General features: G+C 41.3%; 1 protein-coding gene across 1 annotated transcript; it reads right to left on the bottom strand.

Moving 5' to 3' along the window:
• Positions 1 to 13,345: 13,345 nt before the first annotated feature.
• Positions 13,346 to 15,600, bottom strand: LOC134026163 (homeobox protein six1b). The gene is made up of 2 exons (XM_062468652.1): positions 14,833 to 15,600; positions 13,346 to 14,023 (listed from the first exon to the last, which is right to left on the bottom strand). Exons 1-2 carry the CDS (start codon positions 15,390 to 15,392, stop codon positions 13,729 to 13,731), a joined length of 855 nt encoding a protein of 284 aa, XP_062324636.1. The 5' UTR covers positions 15,393 to 15,600; the 3' UTR covers positions 13,346 to 13,728.
• Positions 15,601 to 16,926: the final 1,326 nt, after the last annotated feature.

Genomic DNA, 16,926 nt, shown 5'->3' with positions numbered 1-16,926 from the left:
TAAACCAGAAGTGATACAAATATACTCCAACGGCTATTAAGTTGTGGTCTGGGACCACCACCTGGTTTCCTTCTATTTGCAAATAATGAAGCTACAGTAACCAGTGAAAGGGACAAGCTGTATTTTCAAAACGCCTTTCAGCTGCAACAACACAGAAGCCAATGTCGTTTTGGGGGGGTATGTAAAGAGAGGAAGCAAGTTGGAGGGGAAGGAAAGGGGGCTTTGAGTTTCTTTCAGATTATAGGAACAAAATGGCTGAATATTTCCGTTTCTATTGAAAACAAGAGCGACCAGTGGGATACATGAAAAAGTCTTTTTAGCAGTCAATAAGGTTGTCAAACTGGTCAGCGGTAATCAGCGCTAATGATGGGGTCTAGGGTCCCCGCGTTAACAAAGGGGCCCTGCTAATGTTTTGTGAAGGGAAGCAATCGCGGGTCTCCCTCAAAAGAAAGAACTCCTGTCAGGGTAGACTATCAGGGGCACGGACACCAAAACCTTTGTAACGTTTGTGTGTGCGCACAGCTGCTTACTAATATAAGCAGGCGATTAAGATTTAATTATTGTATTATGATTTGTGTCGTTAAAAAAGTTTCATTATTCCTTATTGTCAATGGAAATCAGGACTTAGTTTTATCAATGTAAATTTTAGGACGATATAAAACAAAACAGATAGAAACATTTTCCTAATTTTCAAAAACTTTTTGCCTCTTCATAGGCAGCTAATATCACCGTTTTGTGCATTTTTATTTCGAATCCTATACAGGTGGAACACAACTGCTTTTTGTTTAACAAGCTAAATAGCGTCCACATATGAATATGTTGCCTATTCTGTTACGGGTTACGACTTTTGTGTCTTTATTATGATCGAATCCGTCAGAGCAGATTAGTATGAAGCGACATTGTGACGGTGAGCTGCCGGTGTCAGCACATTGGGCCTGTCTCCCGCAGCGGAAACATGATAGTGTCTGGCAATACTTAGCTTAGGAATCACACGCAGAACTACCAGATATATGCGTGCACTGCACACTCTATACCAGACCAAGTTGCACATTATAATGTGACTTATATTCCAGCCTTTTGTCTGAATTTATTGAAGCGGCAATTTATAAGATAGCCTCGTTTGAAAGGGTAGTGTTTTAGCCTTTGTCTATATAATACAGACAAAGCCCCATGAACAATATCCCATTATTCTTAGAAGCATGTAAATTTGTCATTGGCCTACTGATTTTCTAATAAGCATATACATTAGAAAACTACAGTTACAATTAATTTATTGGGATCGATATAACCTTATAGGCCTATAGGGAATCTTTGTAAAATATATCGACATAAATAATGTATTAAATTATATTAAATAGTCATGTATAGCCTAGTACTATATAACACCACTACCAACACTTACAACCACTTCTTCAACTTCTACTATACTGAAAATAAAAATGAAAACATAATAATAGAATATGAATGTGTAGCCATTTTCCCCATTATTCTTATATTAAACATGATGGATTATTATAGCTCTTTATTTTTTCAAATGTTTTATGTTTTTCAGAAAAGACAACGAAACTCAAAACAGTAAAAAATCAGCAAAGCCTCCTTTTTAAGCGGATGAAGTCATTAAATTAAGAAACTTGAATGCATTTTAAGAGTCTTATCCTCCGCCCTCTTAATTCGTCAAACGAAGCTGTTAATCAGAGGCGCATCCATGTCCACCTTTTTACACTCACTGTTCCCCAGAAACATGACGTTTATTTAGGCTATTCGACTGATAATAATTAGTTCTACAGTTGTAGCAATACAGATATATCCTGTTTGACATCCTGTTATACTGGTCTTGAAGAGCATAAAGGCCACGTAGTCCGACCTTGTGCCCCGTAGACCATGGTAGCAAACGCATTGTATTTACTTTATAATGAATGGGTGCAGAATGTAGCCTATGTCTATCATAATGCTATGTCATTATGCTCGTTATGATTGGTAGTTATTTGTGTTTGTATCAAGAGTCTCAATATCCTATGTGGTTCTCTGTATCCCTAACTCATTTCGCAGGGCAGGTTTATTGTATGTTTTATTCTGTGTTCCTATGGTCAACATACATTGTAGATAATATAGCTTGCATTACAGGCCTCAACCATTCACGGCAGATTACTATGCTGACGATGCCCTCTGGTGGCAACGCTGAATGGCCTCGCCTGAACATGTGCTCCTAGCCAAGGCTACACCTGATTCTTTTTTTACAAATGGTCTGTTCATTCTCAGCCAACTGTCAATGATTAGTCTTAAATTAAATAAAGACAGGTATTTTCCATTTATTTAAATATTCTCCTCAACGAACTGTGTTTCCTTAATAGCCTAATATTGAGTCCTTGGTAGCGAAAATGTGATTGTTCACTGTCTACGTTCTGTAGGTTGTTCAAACGTGACCATACGCCACTGTAGTATTGTTGACACGTTCCACCGTATTTCGGCATTAGCGCACGGGGGTCAAGTCAACGATCACAGGTAGGCTATGTTCAGCCGAGAGGCTTATTCGGCGGCACGTGACCAGTCTTTCAGAACCTCGGACAGCGACAGAGCGTAACCACCACGAGCTCTTTGCTGTTGCAAGCTGTATGTTTCCAATGTGGGCTACTGTTATATACTGTAGATATACACATATAATGTAGGCTATATATATTTATATATTTATTGTATTACCCATTGCTTTTGTTGACTTTGACAGTTATGTTAAAGTTGTCTGTGTGGGCTGGGTAGTTTTCTGTGGATGTCAAATTGAGGCAGCAGCATATCTATTTGACAGGATGAACCTCCACTCCTACTAACATGACCTCCACTCTTATATAGCCTACTAAGACTACCTCCACTCCTACTAACACTACCTCCACTCCTACTAACACAACCTCCACTCCTACTAACACTACCTCCACTCCTACTAACACAACCTCCACTCCTACTAACACTACCTCCACTCCTACTAACACAACCTCCACTCCTACTAACACTACCTCCACTCCTACTAACACAACCTCCACTCCTACTAACACTACCTCCACTCCTACTAACACAACCTCCACTCCTACTAACACAACCTCCACTCCTACTAACACAACCTCCACTCCTACTAACACAACCTCCACTCCTACTAACACTACCTCCACTCCTACTAACAGTACCTCCACTCCTACTAACACAACCTCCACTCCTACTAACACAACCTCCACTCCTACTAACACAACCTCCACTCCTACTAACACAACCTCCACTCCTACTAACACTACCTCCACTCCTACTAACACAACCTCCACTCCTACTAACACTACCTCCACTCCTACTAACACAACCTCCACTCCTACTAACACAACCTCCACTCTTACTAACACAACCTCCACTCCTACTAACACAACCTCCACTCCTACTAACACAACCTCCACTCCTACTAACACAACCTCCACTCCTACTAACACTACCTCCACTCCTACTAACACAACCTCCACTCCTACTAACACAACCTCCACTCCTACTAACACAACCTCCACTCCTACTAACACAACCTCCACTCTTACGGCACAAATAACAAAAGAGACAGATAACTGAGTTATAGTTTGATGAAGTTCCATTACCAAAGGTTGAATTTTGAAAAGTTACAATTCCTCTGTCTGAGTCACAATTCCTCTGTCTGAGGCACAAACACAGCTGCGCTGAAAACACAAACACACACATTACACATGATCACTCCCATTGAGACTTCCTGTCTTTTGTTTGTCTGTACATGAATACTTCATTGAACTCTAAACTGCCTTAGTGACGTCATCCGATTCTTGGATTTTATCGACTCCATCAGTTGCTATTATTTCTTTATAAACTTCTGCGGTGCATTGACTCCACTTGGTGAGTATTATAGAAGTTTGTCTGAAATAGCTAAATGCCCCATCCCACTGGTCTCAATCATCCTCTCTTCATGCCGAACATTGGGCTCTCTACAGTGCTCCAGACAGATCAATACTATGTGTCTGCTCTGCTTGCAATCTCTCATTTGTTACAAGATACAATGCAGATAATATGAGGCAATTATCTGACTGGTGCAAATGTAGTGAAGTCAATCAATGTGCATATCATCAACTGTTCTATGCACACAAAAGGGACTAATGTGAACTTGGATCCTCTGCCAATTTCCCTGACTCAAACAATTATTAGCAATAAGTGGACATTGTTCTGACAGGCGCTGGTAAAAGTTCTGTTGAAAAATGAGGGGAGAAATATGAAAGGAAAAATTATGAGAAAACAACACGCGTGCTACAGAATGCTGGATTTCACCGATGAATGTGTTGCATTGTGGGGTTTCTATTGACACAGCAGAGGATTCACAAGGCACAGGATGATTGAGGTCAGTTTGCCTCCAGCAAAGTCAACTACTTTTTCTCTGTAACTGCTGTTTGAATCTTTAGGTGTTGATAGAGGGCCTTCCACTGTGAAGGTGGAGGCTGAATGTGAGTTTCTCTGGAGACCAGGGATGCAGGACACATGAGTAAACTCTGGATACAGACTCTTTACAACATCACAAATGAAGATATATGTAAACATATACAATGTGTAAACAAATACAAATATAATGCGAATAACAATTCCTTTTGTGAAACCAGTTTGCTCTGTTGGGGAGTCAGATGGCTGAGCGGTCAGGGAATTGGGCTATTACTCACAAGATTGCCGGTTTGATTCCTGGGCGTGAAAAATGACGTTGTGTCCTTGGGCAAGGCACTTCACCCTACTTGCCTCGGGGGGAATGTCCCTGTACTTACTGCAAGTCTCTCTGGATAAGAGCGTCTGCTAAATGTAATGTAAATGTGTTGCCAGGCCATCACACCACAGTGCAGTCCTTCATTCGTTTTGCCTGTTTTTTTATATTCATGTTTTTTTCGTTATTCATCCTTTTTGACGTCCTTTTCTCTGGCAATCCCCTTTCTAACGTAGCACCAATAGATTTTTGGATACTAACATTGTTTTGAACTATATGGAAATGGGAGAATAGTTCATTTGATGTACTGACGGACTGAGCAGAAATACGGTTGGCCACTAGATGGCGACAAGGGTAAATCATCGACATGAGACGTTTCCTCTCTTTGTTCTAAAAACATGAAGGTCTGACAATGTGACAAGACTCGTTTTGCCTGAGGACCAAGCAGACAATCACAATGAAATGACAGACGAAAAAGGAGCACCTGTTAAATGTAAACGTCTGATATATAAACCACACATATTATGCTTAGTTGATGGGATTCGTAAAACAAAATGCTACACTTTCTGATTAGGTGCAATGGTTTACCAAGAACACAGTTTATTTCAGAAGAAAATTATTCTCAATCTTTCTATTTATGTATTACTTAGAAGCGACTTATCAAGCATCAACTTGCATTTTAGCACCATCATGGTTTATGGTTTTAAAATAATTAATTATTAACAGTATTGGACAGCAATACTCCTCTCACACATTATCATTGATGCTATAAAATGTTTCAGAATAAATATACTCATATGAATGCCCATGTGGGTTGGAGTTCCTTCATTCTTAAATTATTTTTTTATTGGCAATTAATATTATAGTGTTGGTTTTAGAATTAAAGTATTTATAGACGAATCTAGCTACAGTGCCACACCAGATTAAGACTGCAGCATTTACAAATCTTTTATAATTAATCATTTTATAAAAAGTATGTGCCTTTTCCCCACGTTTGTTGCCTGTATTATTATCTCCAGCAGTAAATCATTTAAACCACAAGATGGCGCCAGTGGTGCATGCAACACGTTCACATAAATGACAAAGTCCAAACTGGAGAGCTTGGTACTGAAGGACAAAAACAAAACAAAAAACATTTGTTCCAGTCCTGTAAAAATCGGACATGGATCTTGTCACGTAACTCGGTCTAAGTGGCTCAACGGGAGCACATACAATACGGTCTGAGGCCTTACTGCAGGGGCCTGGGTTCGATTCCGGCCTAGGAAATTTCCTGTAGGTCGTCCCCCCCTCTCTCCATGCGTTTCCGGTCTATCTATAACTGCCCCAATCCAATATAGCAGAATAGATTGGAAAAATAAATGTATTGGTTTAGCTTAGTTATTTTACAACCTGTGAACCAATACAGTAAATTAGTCCTAAAATACCTAGTTGCATGTACATTTTTAAGAATCTTCTTACACCAACATATATACCACTATATGTACTATTTTCAAGCAAGTGTGTGAAGGTGTTAAATAGCTTAGAACAGCAAGTAGGGTATTCATGCATGCATATGTATTATGTATGGATTTTATGGTAAATATTTTATTGTTAACTATTGAATTGCATGTACAGCCAGATTTTGCATGTACCAAACAGGTTTTCATAATAACATGTATGTGAATGAACAAGTGCATCGCTGAGTCATTGCATGGTTGAAATTAATGTGTAAGAAAAGTGTGTTGGCAATACAAGTGCACCAGTTGGTATTTGAAGGGTCTATATTTAAACTCCTTGGTCTCTAGTTTCTGCAGCTGTCACCAAGTTTAAGTTCAGCACCTTTTCTCAGACTGCTCTTGGGTCATAGTTTTAAACCTGCCAAACCTTAAGAGAGAGTGAGGGAGAGGGACTCGTAACTTACCCTTGAGGCGGCGTCTCTTGAGCTACAGAATCTGCGAAGTGTTTCATCAGCAGAACATCCCTGCTCAACATATCCCAGTCCTGAGCGCTGGTGACAGGTCTACACACAGCTGCTCCTATCGGGTATTTCAGTCAACTCTAGGCCTAAGTTGCGAAGTTTATAGCAAGTGTTCTTAGTTGTATGAAATGTAACTTGTTTATAGTATTTCACTTCACCGAGAAGCAAATTGCGCACTGAAAATAGCTTACTGGGCCCGATCCGTTTTGTTATCGCTGTATTTGTAGATTTATTGTTTGTAACAAAAAAATATATACAAGATAGGAAATAAATACATTTTACGTCAACTATACAAGGCATGTCAAGGTGAAATTATTCTAGCGTTTAGAAATACCTACCAATCATTCTACAAATGCGCAGGTACGAAACATTTCCTTTCTGCTCTTTCCTACTTTCGGACAGTCTCATACTCAGAAAAAGAACAGGTGCTTTTGCAAAGTTTGGTTGTTAATGAGGTCAAAATAAATACAAATCTGTTGAATTAGATTGTGTGTTACATTAAACACCAAGCAGGGTTCTAGCTTAATCTTAAACAATACCGTTGGACAGTGATACATTTTAACCACCGACTTCTCATTACCCATGTGCAAACAAAATCACCTTAATCTATCAGCTACTGGTCCAAGATAAGCATATTCTACATAACAGTTAGGTTCCAGGTCTTATTTACTGTTCCTTTCAGTGTCAGTAGGCCTATACTCAACATAGCAGAGAAATACCTGCTCTGAAACTAGGCTTGTATGCAAAAAGGTTTAGACGTTTTACTACATTTACATTACTACATGGCGAGCCAGTGTTCCATAAAGCTAATTTATAGTAATTCACTGGAGTGGCTCTCTATGTGGTGGTAGTGAGAAGGCTGGTGCAGGCCTGGTCTGTCCAGTGGCAGTCCTGTCCCTAATAACAGAGCTTAGCTGTCATTCCACACCCAGCAGCACTTGGGAGTAGCAGTAACCCAGGGAGAGCCTGGTAATTGCCCAGGGCCACTGTCACCATGTAGCGAATGTACAGCTCAGCCGATACAGGCCAACCAGGACTTTAGACCCTACCCATTGCTACTAGATATCAATTGGAACAGGCAGGATGTTCTTCAAATCCAAATGTGTTTGTTTGGTCCTTTTTTACTAAAAGTGTCACAGAGGGCTTCGTAGAGGCCCACAGATCGGCACCTATAACCAACCTAAACCCTCAATGAAAACAAGGAAAAAGTCCCCCAAACTCTCAGAGAGAAAAAAAGGGGAAATTTCTGGGGAGGAGCAATTCAGTGAGGGATCCCCTCCTCCAGAGACGGAGGATGGGATCACAGGGGTGTGGGGTGACGCAGAGAGGTGCAGAGACCAGAGGCAGGATACAGTTACACAAGTAGAAGATGGCAAATAAAAGAACAACAAATGAATAGACAGTGAAGTCACACAAACAGAGCTCTGCATTTGCAGTATATTATCAGTGTCCTGCATTGCCTCTTGATTGCACACTAGGCCAGTGCACCCGTGATCCATCCCTTCACCCGACATTGCATGTCGTCAACACCAGGGATTACATCCCTCCACTGTTTTCTCAGGCTTTAGAATTTTACATTTGACATTTACATTTAGTCATTTAGCAGACACTCTTGTTCAGAGCGACTTACAGTAAGTACAGGGACATTACCCCCGAGGCAAGTAGGGTGAAGTGCCTTGCCCAAGCACACAACGTCATTTGGCACGGCCGGGAATCAAACCAGCAACCTTCTGATTAATAGCCCGATTCCCTAACCGCTCAGCCACCTGACCCCCAAATGGCACAGGGTGGCCACTGACTGCTGCATACCTGGACTGAGAATGTTTGTGTGTGGATGAGTGGACGTGTGTGTGAGAAGAGACGTATGATTAGGTACAGTAGAAGTCGTTGAAGAATGATTCTCTGCTTCGGAGATTATGGAAATATATCCAGTTCACACAAAGGCTGTTCTGCTCCTATTTTCTCTTTTCCTCTGCTCCTGGCTCCTGGACTAGTTGCACTGACTCTTGGCAATGAAATCCATCAGAATGACTAGCCACAAAGGTCTTTCCTCAGGAGACGCTTTCTGGAAACATAAGAACCGGAACGGGAAGTTTATTTTCCTTAGTGCATGTGTATCTCTGGGATAGGGGTCCTGGACTTAAAGGGCTGGATCAGTAGCTTAGTTCTTGAAGAAAATTTATGGTTGGTTTGAAACTTTTAGTAGTGTCTTTTCCTTTCTTCTTTACGTTCTTTCCTTCACCCTCCCCTTTTCTCAACTGATCACATTTTTCTCACTCGTTTTTTTTCATTGTGCTCTCTGTGTTCCCAGAGTTTGGTTTCTGATTACCGCAAAAAACTTGTTTTTAACTTTCTCGCTGACTTTTTATGTCTTTAAACATCCTTCATTTTTTCTGTCTGTCTTACTCTTTGTCTCCTACACACACACACACACACACACACACACACACACACACACACACACACACACACACACACACACACACACACACACACACACACACACACACACACACACACACACACACACACACAACACACACACAATCCCTCTCTTCTCTGCCTTCACTCTCTCTCTCTTTTTCTCTGCCTTTCGCTCTGTGCTGCTATCATCTGCAGGCTAAAATAGCCTGAGTGGTTTTCTCTCGACCGTTTGTCCCTGCTCAGGGAGACGTTTGGCACACAGAGGATCGTGTTACAACTTTCATTTCCTGAAATATTTTTTTGTGGAGAACCAACAAGGGTATTTCATCCCGTGCCGGAACATGAGGATGAGGGGCAGAGAGAAGTGAGGGAGAGGGGCCAAGGGAGCAGGATGGAAGCTTGAGTTCTCGGGCCTGCCACTCCAATGTCGCCAAACAAATACAAAGTCTATTTAGAAGTGGAGTCTGGAGTCTGGGCTGAGTAAGGGTTTGGTTTTGGGATGGGGTGTCATATGAGCTGTTGGTGAACCCCCTGGGGGGTGGGGTGAGGTGATGTCCCGTGGGACTGTGAGGTAGATTTCATTATCCCATATCCCCATACCACTTCCTCTTGTTGTGTCTGCCTTTGCCCCAATGCCCCTGAGGCCACGGACTGGTGATATCAACTCCATGGGTGCACTCTTGGGTGGGTTCACTAAGGTGGTTGATACACTACAAAAAGCGATCATTTAAATGGTTAGCTGTTTATTAATTGCACTTTTTTTTTTTACTTGAAAAGGAAATCTACCATGCTAAAAAGTAAAAACAATTGTGTGTAAAGCATGTGTGTGCATGTTGGAGTGCATGTCGACAAAGGATGAAGTGAAAGTCGTTAAAGAATGATTCTAAGGACTTAATTAATTTTCATACTGGTCTTGAATGTCATGAAGTCACTTTCCTGTGTTCAAAAATCACTGCTTAAAAAAAACCTTGATATCACTTTCCCTGCTAAGCTCCCAAAATACCGCTAATGAAACTAGAGAGGAGCTTTGTCCATTGGAGGGTTGGTTACTTGAGCCTGACCCTTCCAGGCATTTATCTTCTTACAGGCCTTTTAAAGACATCCGAATCAAGTTGCATCTTGTTCTTTGCCTTTTCTATTTGTACAGATATGAAAAAGACAGAAAATACATTCATCACGGTATGGATACGACGCCCTTCAATTTGACACACAACATGGTATCTTACACCCTGATAGCCAGGGACAACCAGAGTCTGTGCCCCCCCTCATCTTTGAACTCTGGGTCAGGCATCACTCAGCGTACTCAGAGATAGATAAATATTTCTTTCAGCTGTGCCACTATGAGCTTCCTGTTGTACCAGAAGCTTCTTACTGGTGCACTTGTCTGATGAAAGCCTGTCTTTGTTTCTGTATTTACATTTAACAAACACACCCATCATTTACTAACAGAGACGGCGCAGGCAGCAGATGTGTTGCGTATCACACAGCACAGGAATATTGACTGAGCTTCTGGGATCTTGGTTGTGGTTTGATGTATGTTTTTACTGTGAATTTAAGCTGAAACACGCATCTGACTCTTTGTAGGTAAAGTGCTCATACACACATCCACACACACACGTATACTCACACACACACACTGACACACACACATACACACACACACCATAAGTCTGCCTCTGGGGTTGGCCAGACTGGAGCTTTGTCAGATCCATGCATCATTGGTAAGGAAATCTCTGCTCTAGCCCACCACCCCCACCCTCCTCCCCCTTCCCTGCGGCAGACCTGAAAAGATCCTTTTGTCTTTCACCGCCCCCCCGCCTACCAAAACCCACACCCCCCATGCAGCCCGTGGATATGGATACCTGGGATTGTCTCATACGAGACTCCCATGTGGGGTAAAGCTACCTGCAGGCACCAGACATGGTCCGAGAGCAAGTTCCTTACCTTTGGCTTTTGTCCTCTGTGTAGATGGATACTTATACTCGCCTTGGGAGACCAAACACAACCCCTTATCCCATAGATTCAGAGAAACTATGTCACTGAAATGAGCTGTCCCTATTTATTCACACAGGAGAGGACCTATCCTGCCTGTTTTAGAATCACTGCTAGTCATGAACACACAAAATGCCTCTGTGTTGGATGTGTTTAGATGTAACCAGCTGTTGTTACTGGCTCCCTTTCGGCAGATCTGAGGCCACCTCCAGCTTAGTAAAGCATGCCACCCTACTCCTCATCCTGCTGGATGGACCTGATAGGAAGAATTGGCGAAGGGCCAGAAAATTATGGGCATTAACTTCCCTGACAGAATGAAAGTGTACGATTCAGGCGTGATTAAAAGCTGTGGCTGAGTTTCCGCTGTGGATTGAATAGGTAGTCTGTTTATACATCCTGTAAAGGTGACTTTGGTGGCTTCCCTTACATGTGACACATAGTCTGTTTAATCTCGGGGGTGTGGTGTCCTTTGGGGAGATGTTGTCCTTAGATTAACAGGTATGAAGCTCCGCTTCGGTGGGACTTTGTTAAGCCATTTGCTAATGTGTAATAATGGATTCTCCCGCTGCCAAGTTTATGGGACATTTTTCGTCTAAAGTTTTACTTTTAATTTAGAATAACATTTGTAATTTGCTGTCAGTTGTTGCAGGCACAATATAGGGTAAACAGTATGTCATGTCAAGTATATGACTGTAAAATTTTTTGCTGCAAGTCTAAAGTCATATTGTTGCTTATCGTGTATGAATTTAGTTGATAAGCAGAGTTTATACAGTATGGAGTCTAAATGCCCCCTATCTACATTAGATTAAACGAAGGATTATAAAGCGAATCCCGAGGCCGGAATAGAGTTGAGTTGCTACATGATAGTGCCTAGTGGAATCCTATCTTGAGAGTACTGGAAGGATCCCTAAAAGTCCACATGGTAGTAGCTAGGTAGTGAATATTCCTGGTAGAACATACTTTAGTCTGTACTGCATTTGAAAGCCTCCGGGATGCAGACTGCCCCGGGGTTTTTCTGGTATAGCCTAGCAATCTTCGCAATCAGGCTCTAATGCTAGCAGCAACTGGTTCAGATTATGCTCAGGAAATCCTCGGTGCTCTCTGTTCAAAACAATTTACTCTGACATGAGCCGAAAACCTAGTGAATTGGGGACGTACTGTAGTAGGTGTCCTCAATTTATTATTTCAAATTGTTTTGTTTATGCAAGTGATGAAATAGATTTCGTTAAAAAAAAAATCATCTGTGTTTTCACTTTGTCCCTTTTTTTGTCTTTTGTAGGCCTATTCTTCTAATTATTCAGATAGCATAATTGTCATAAGTGTTAATATTATTATTGAAAATTTAGTAGGCTATTTATCAGTATTATGTCCTTATTTTTTATCTATTTTATATTGTAGTTCACAACTGGAGATGTCCATAGCCGTGTTCAAGGTGAGGATGGGATGACCCCAGATTGCAGATCTCTATCTATTAAAGAGGACAATTACAATTAGCCTAACTGAAATCGTTGACTTGACGTTTTGGTCTTTACCTTTTTATCAATTTGTTTTCTTGAGAGGATTTTTTTTTATAGGTTATACATACATCTCAAGTAAATACCTTTTTCTATTAGGCTACGCCTTAAATGAGGTTGTATGAAGACACGTGAGCGAGCCTTCTGCAGATGGTGTCGCTTTTCCGTGGCCCAGAACCGACAGAACAAACACTCGGAGAGAGAAAAGTAAACACGGCAACACAGACCTAATGATCCGCAGCGCTCTTGGAGCACGAGGGAGCTAGCTTTGCCTTGAGCAATACACTTAATAGATATCGCTAACGAAACGCTGTACGCCCAAATGTCGCCAAGCATTCGCTTTTTTGTGTTATGTAGCCCACACCACATTGACTCGTCAGATTTGTCCAAGATTGTCACTTCAGATTGGCCGAGCATGATAAGATAGGTGATTTTGATTAATTTAAATATTTGAAATCCTTCGTAATTTCTAAATGTACGCAAATATTTAGGCTACCAATGGACCATTTGCTTAGATGTTAGAATATTATCATAGTACATGTGCTCTCTGCAGTACAGTTGCCCTGGTTTTGTATAGGCCTAATTAAATAGTCTCAATTGGGATCATTAAAACGGAGCTATAATGACATTCATTTTGAGTTCTAACTAGCCTAAAGCCTACATTTCAAGCCAGGTCCGTGTTTTATCTAGCCTATACAGACCTACAAATAACACACATGAGACAAATGACGATTTTTGTTTTATTGGAAACTTATAATTATGACTCTAGGCTAAGGAAAACTTTGCTTCTAAGTTTCCATAGCAGGAAGTTGCTATAAATTTTTTATCTTAACAAATATCATAAATTAAGCAAATGGGCAGTCCAGTTAGCCTAAGTGTTTCGTTGAGTTAAGAGTTCTAGAACGGGGCCTCTGATGGTACTGTTTTCACGGACAGGAGGGTAGGCTCCTAGTGGCTATAGAATAAGCGCGTAAAAGAATTGCGTTAAAGCTCTAACCAAATTTAACGACAGACAAGTCAGTCTATAGTTATAAGGTACCATAGTGTAATTTCATATATGTACTTAATCTGATCATGTTATCAGTCTTTTAGAAGAGATTAGGTAGTCTTTAGGACCCTAGATCCACAAGACTAGATGTTAGCGGTCCCAACAACGAGTCTTGAAGTTGGTGCGGGTGTCCGTGCATTCCATGCACCGACTGTGCTCCACCGAGGCCCGTCATAGGGTAAGAGGAGGCGCTGGGGTGACTCATGTTTCCCTGGAGCAAAAGCACAGAGTTCTGATCGGGGCTTTGCGGTGGAGAGAATTCATCCTCCGAGCTGGACATCAGCGACTTGCCGCCGTCGAGGGGAGACAGCTGGTTCTGTTTGTTGTTACCGGCGTTGTTGTTTTCACTGTTCTCTCTGAGGAGAAAGAAATGGGGGAAATTGTAAAATACTGAATCTGATAACGCCGGGGGTGCTGTGAGGACGTATGTTAAAAGATGTCAACAACATCGAGAAGCCTACGTTCTCACGAGATCAAGGCCGACCCATTTGACAATGTTGCTGTTAATTTTTATAGGCCTAGCTTGTTGTTAAGTTTACTTTTTTATGTTTTAGGGGTCATGGTGGAGTTATCTCAGATGCAATAGCACTACATTTTATTGTTGAAAGATGCTTGCATCAGACATTTTAAACCCATCTGGAAAAACAAGGTAAGACTTTGAGGTAGGCCTATTTTACAATAAATTCAGCAATCCACAGCCTGGTCGACATTCAAATTCTATTCTATTATTTTTAAATAAACAAAACGAATCGGTTAGTTTTCATTTGATATCTCCTATAGAAGCCCACACAAACTATGGCCAATCTTATGTGACAACAGGCCGTTAGTTTAAATCATATTTTATAAAGGTTATTACAGTGACTATTGCCTACATCACCAGTGTGTTGAGTTATGACGCTTATGTTTCAAGTTAACTTATAGCATTTTTCTAAGTCCAAATCTTTTACATTAGGTGTGTAAATACAATTCTCATAAATTCAGGTTAACATTAAGTATAACAACATACATCCCAGAAGCATGTCACCAAACACATTTACAGATTAGCGGTTTTAGATTAATATGAATCTACTACAACCACATGATCACGTTCTATTCGTTTTTTAATCCATATATCACAATACATCACAATATGTCACAATGTATGACCCTTAGACTTTTAACCTACCTTTCTTTAGCCTCAGCCGCTCTATCTCTCTGCCGTCTGTTTTTGAACCAGTTGCTGACTTGTGTAGTGGTCAATCCCGTGGCTTCGGCCAATTCTCTTTTTTCCCTTGGGGAGGGATATGGGTTATGCGTGTACCACTCTCTCAGAACACCCCTGGACTTCTCCTTAAAGCAGTAACTTGTCTCCTCGCCGTCCCATATCGTGCGGGGCAAAGGGAATTTCCTCCGGACCCTATACTTCCCTACGGCTCCGAGTGGTCGGCCGCGCAATTTCTCCGCTTCCACGTAGTGCGCTTTCAGCCACAGCTGCTGTAGCTTGGGATGGTTGTGGGGCGAAAACTGGTGGCTCTCCAGGATCTTATAGAGCTCCCTGAAGTTCCCTCGGTGGAATGCGACCACTGCCTTTGCTTTGAGTACGCTCTCGTTCTTGTGGAGGTGGTCGCAAGCGGGTAGAGACCAGAGGAAGCGTCCTAGTCTCTCCAGGTTCCCTCCCTGTTGCAGCACCTCGCATACGCAGGCGACCTGCTCTTGAGTAAACCCAAACGACGGTAATATTGACATGGTGTCTCCTCCGACCAAGGCTGGTATCCAAAATGATGCCACGCGCTTTCTTGACTAGGCTACTTTTTTTACTGGTTTGTTATTGTGTTCCAGAATCCACTGCTATCCGTTCGTGGAATATCCACTCCACCCCTGATGCGTACGGGAGATTCGGATGTTGATTGTTGGGACAATTTGTTCCTGTTGGAGATATGTCAGGCTTAAAGAGAGAGCTACGCGATTCGTTGATTGGCTCTCCTTCTGCCCTATACCCTGGCAGCCGAGCAGAACTGAGTTTGCAGCTCCGTTTCCTCCCTGGAGGGAGTACGTCAGGGGCTGAAATCGGAGCGCCCCCACCCCCAATCACTCTGCGTTAGCTGAGGGACCAGAGGTATACACCTAAATGCTAATCAATTATTACAGACCTCATAAAGGCATTTTTACCATGTCACCTAGACCTATCATTGTTTCTTAGTGAGAGTCAGAAAAAAAACCTTGATTCTCCCGACCTGTGGTCGATACAGGGTTGGCCTAATTTATTGGATGCCATGCATTATCAATTATCGCAGTTAACTTGCCTCATCTCACCACCACTTTAATTGCATGCACATTGTATACATTTCCCTCCTATATTCATAGTCTAATAATTATCAAGTAGTTAATTTTATGAGGTGATATAATTTAATAACTTCCTATGACAGTTAGACGTCCCACTCTAGATGCCACTGCATTTCAGACTGAAAATAAATGAATAGCTTCAGTATGTGAAATTAAACTGGAATTTCAGCTAAAAGAATACAAACTAAATATGGCATCCCAATAATGAATTTGTAGACTATACCGAAGCTCTGTCATATACAAAGGCCTATTGACAAAACATTTAGGCCTAATAAACGTATGAAATTCAATTAGATGTTTTATGTTTAGCCTACATACCTTTGCCACTGAAGTCAATGTAAATATTGATTGGAAGACTGGTTGAATTTACAAACCAGCCTGACTTTATTATCTGCATAATAAATAGCTAGACAAAAGCAGACTGTGTCATCATTTAGATTTAGGGCATAGGCCTATACATCCTAACTGTTTAACATTTTCAAAATGCCAACACGAATACAATACAATTGTATAGGCTATTTGCACGAATTATTGCAGTATTTAAGACTAGGTCATGCAGACCTACATTTATATTTCAGACCTTTGCCAGGCTTAGTAGGCTCCGTACTGTCTCCATGTTGTGGGGTGAAACGTAAAACCAATCCATTAGTAAATGAGTTCTGTGTGTCACGGGTTCTTGGTCGTTGAGTTGTTGTTTTGTGGGACTGATCATATTTCCTTATCTTTACCAAGATTTGTAACTTGATTCGATGCAATAGGTAGCCTACGTGAAAAATTTCTTTACAAAGCATTTGAAAAATGTTCTATATATATCGTATAGGGTTAATTTGGTATTTTATGCCACTATAGGAGCGTTGCATGCTCTGAACAATTGTTTTGTGCTGTCAGAGGAAAATAAAGTGGCTACATCTCTCATCAGATGGAGCAAATATAGTCT

Source organism: Osmerus eperlanus, chromosome 9 (genome assembly GCF_963692335.1).
Source record: "Osmerus eperlanus chromosome 9, fOsmEpe2.1, whole genome shotgun sequence".
Lineage (NCBI taxonomy): Eukaryota > Metazoa > Chordata > Actinopteri > Osmeriformes > Osmeridae > Osmerus > Osmerus eperlanus.
Note: the sequence above shows the minus strand (reverse complement) of the source record. Positions and strands in the feature narration are given on the sequence as shown.

Excerpts from the sequence above, each read along its gene's own strand:
- LOC134026163 (XM_062468652.1), bottom strand. The coding sequence starts at position 15,392 with ATGTCAATATTACCGTCGTTTGGGTTTACTCAAGAGCAGGTCGCCTGC. Across the intron at positions 14,024-14,832 it reads GCGGCTGAGGCTAAAGAAAG|AGAGAACAGTGAAAACAACA; the intron begins GTAGGTTAAAAG and ends CTTTCTCCTCAG.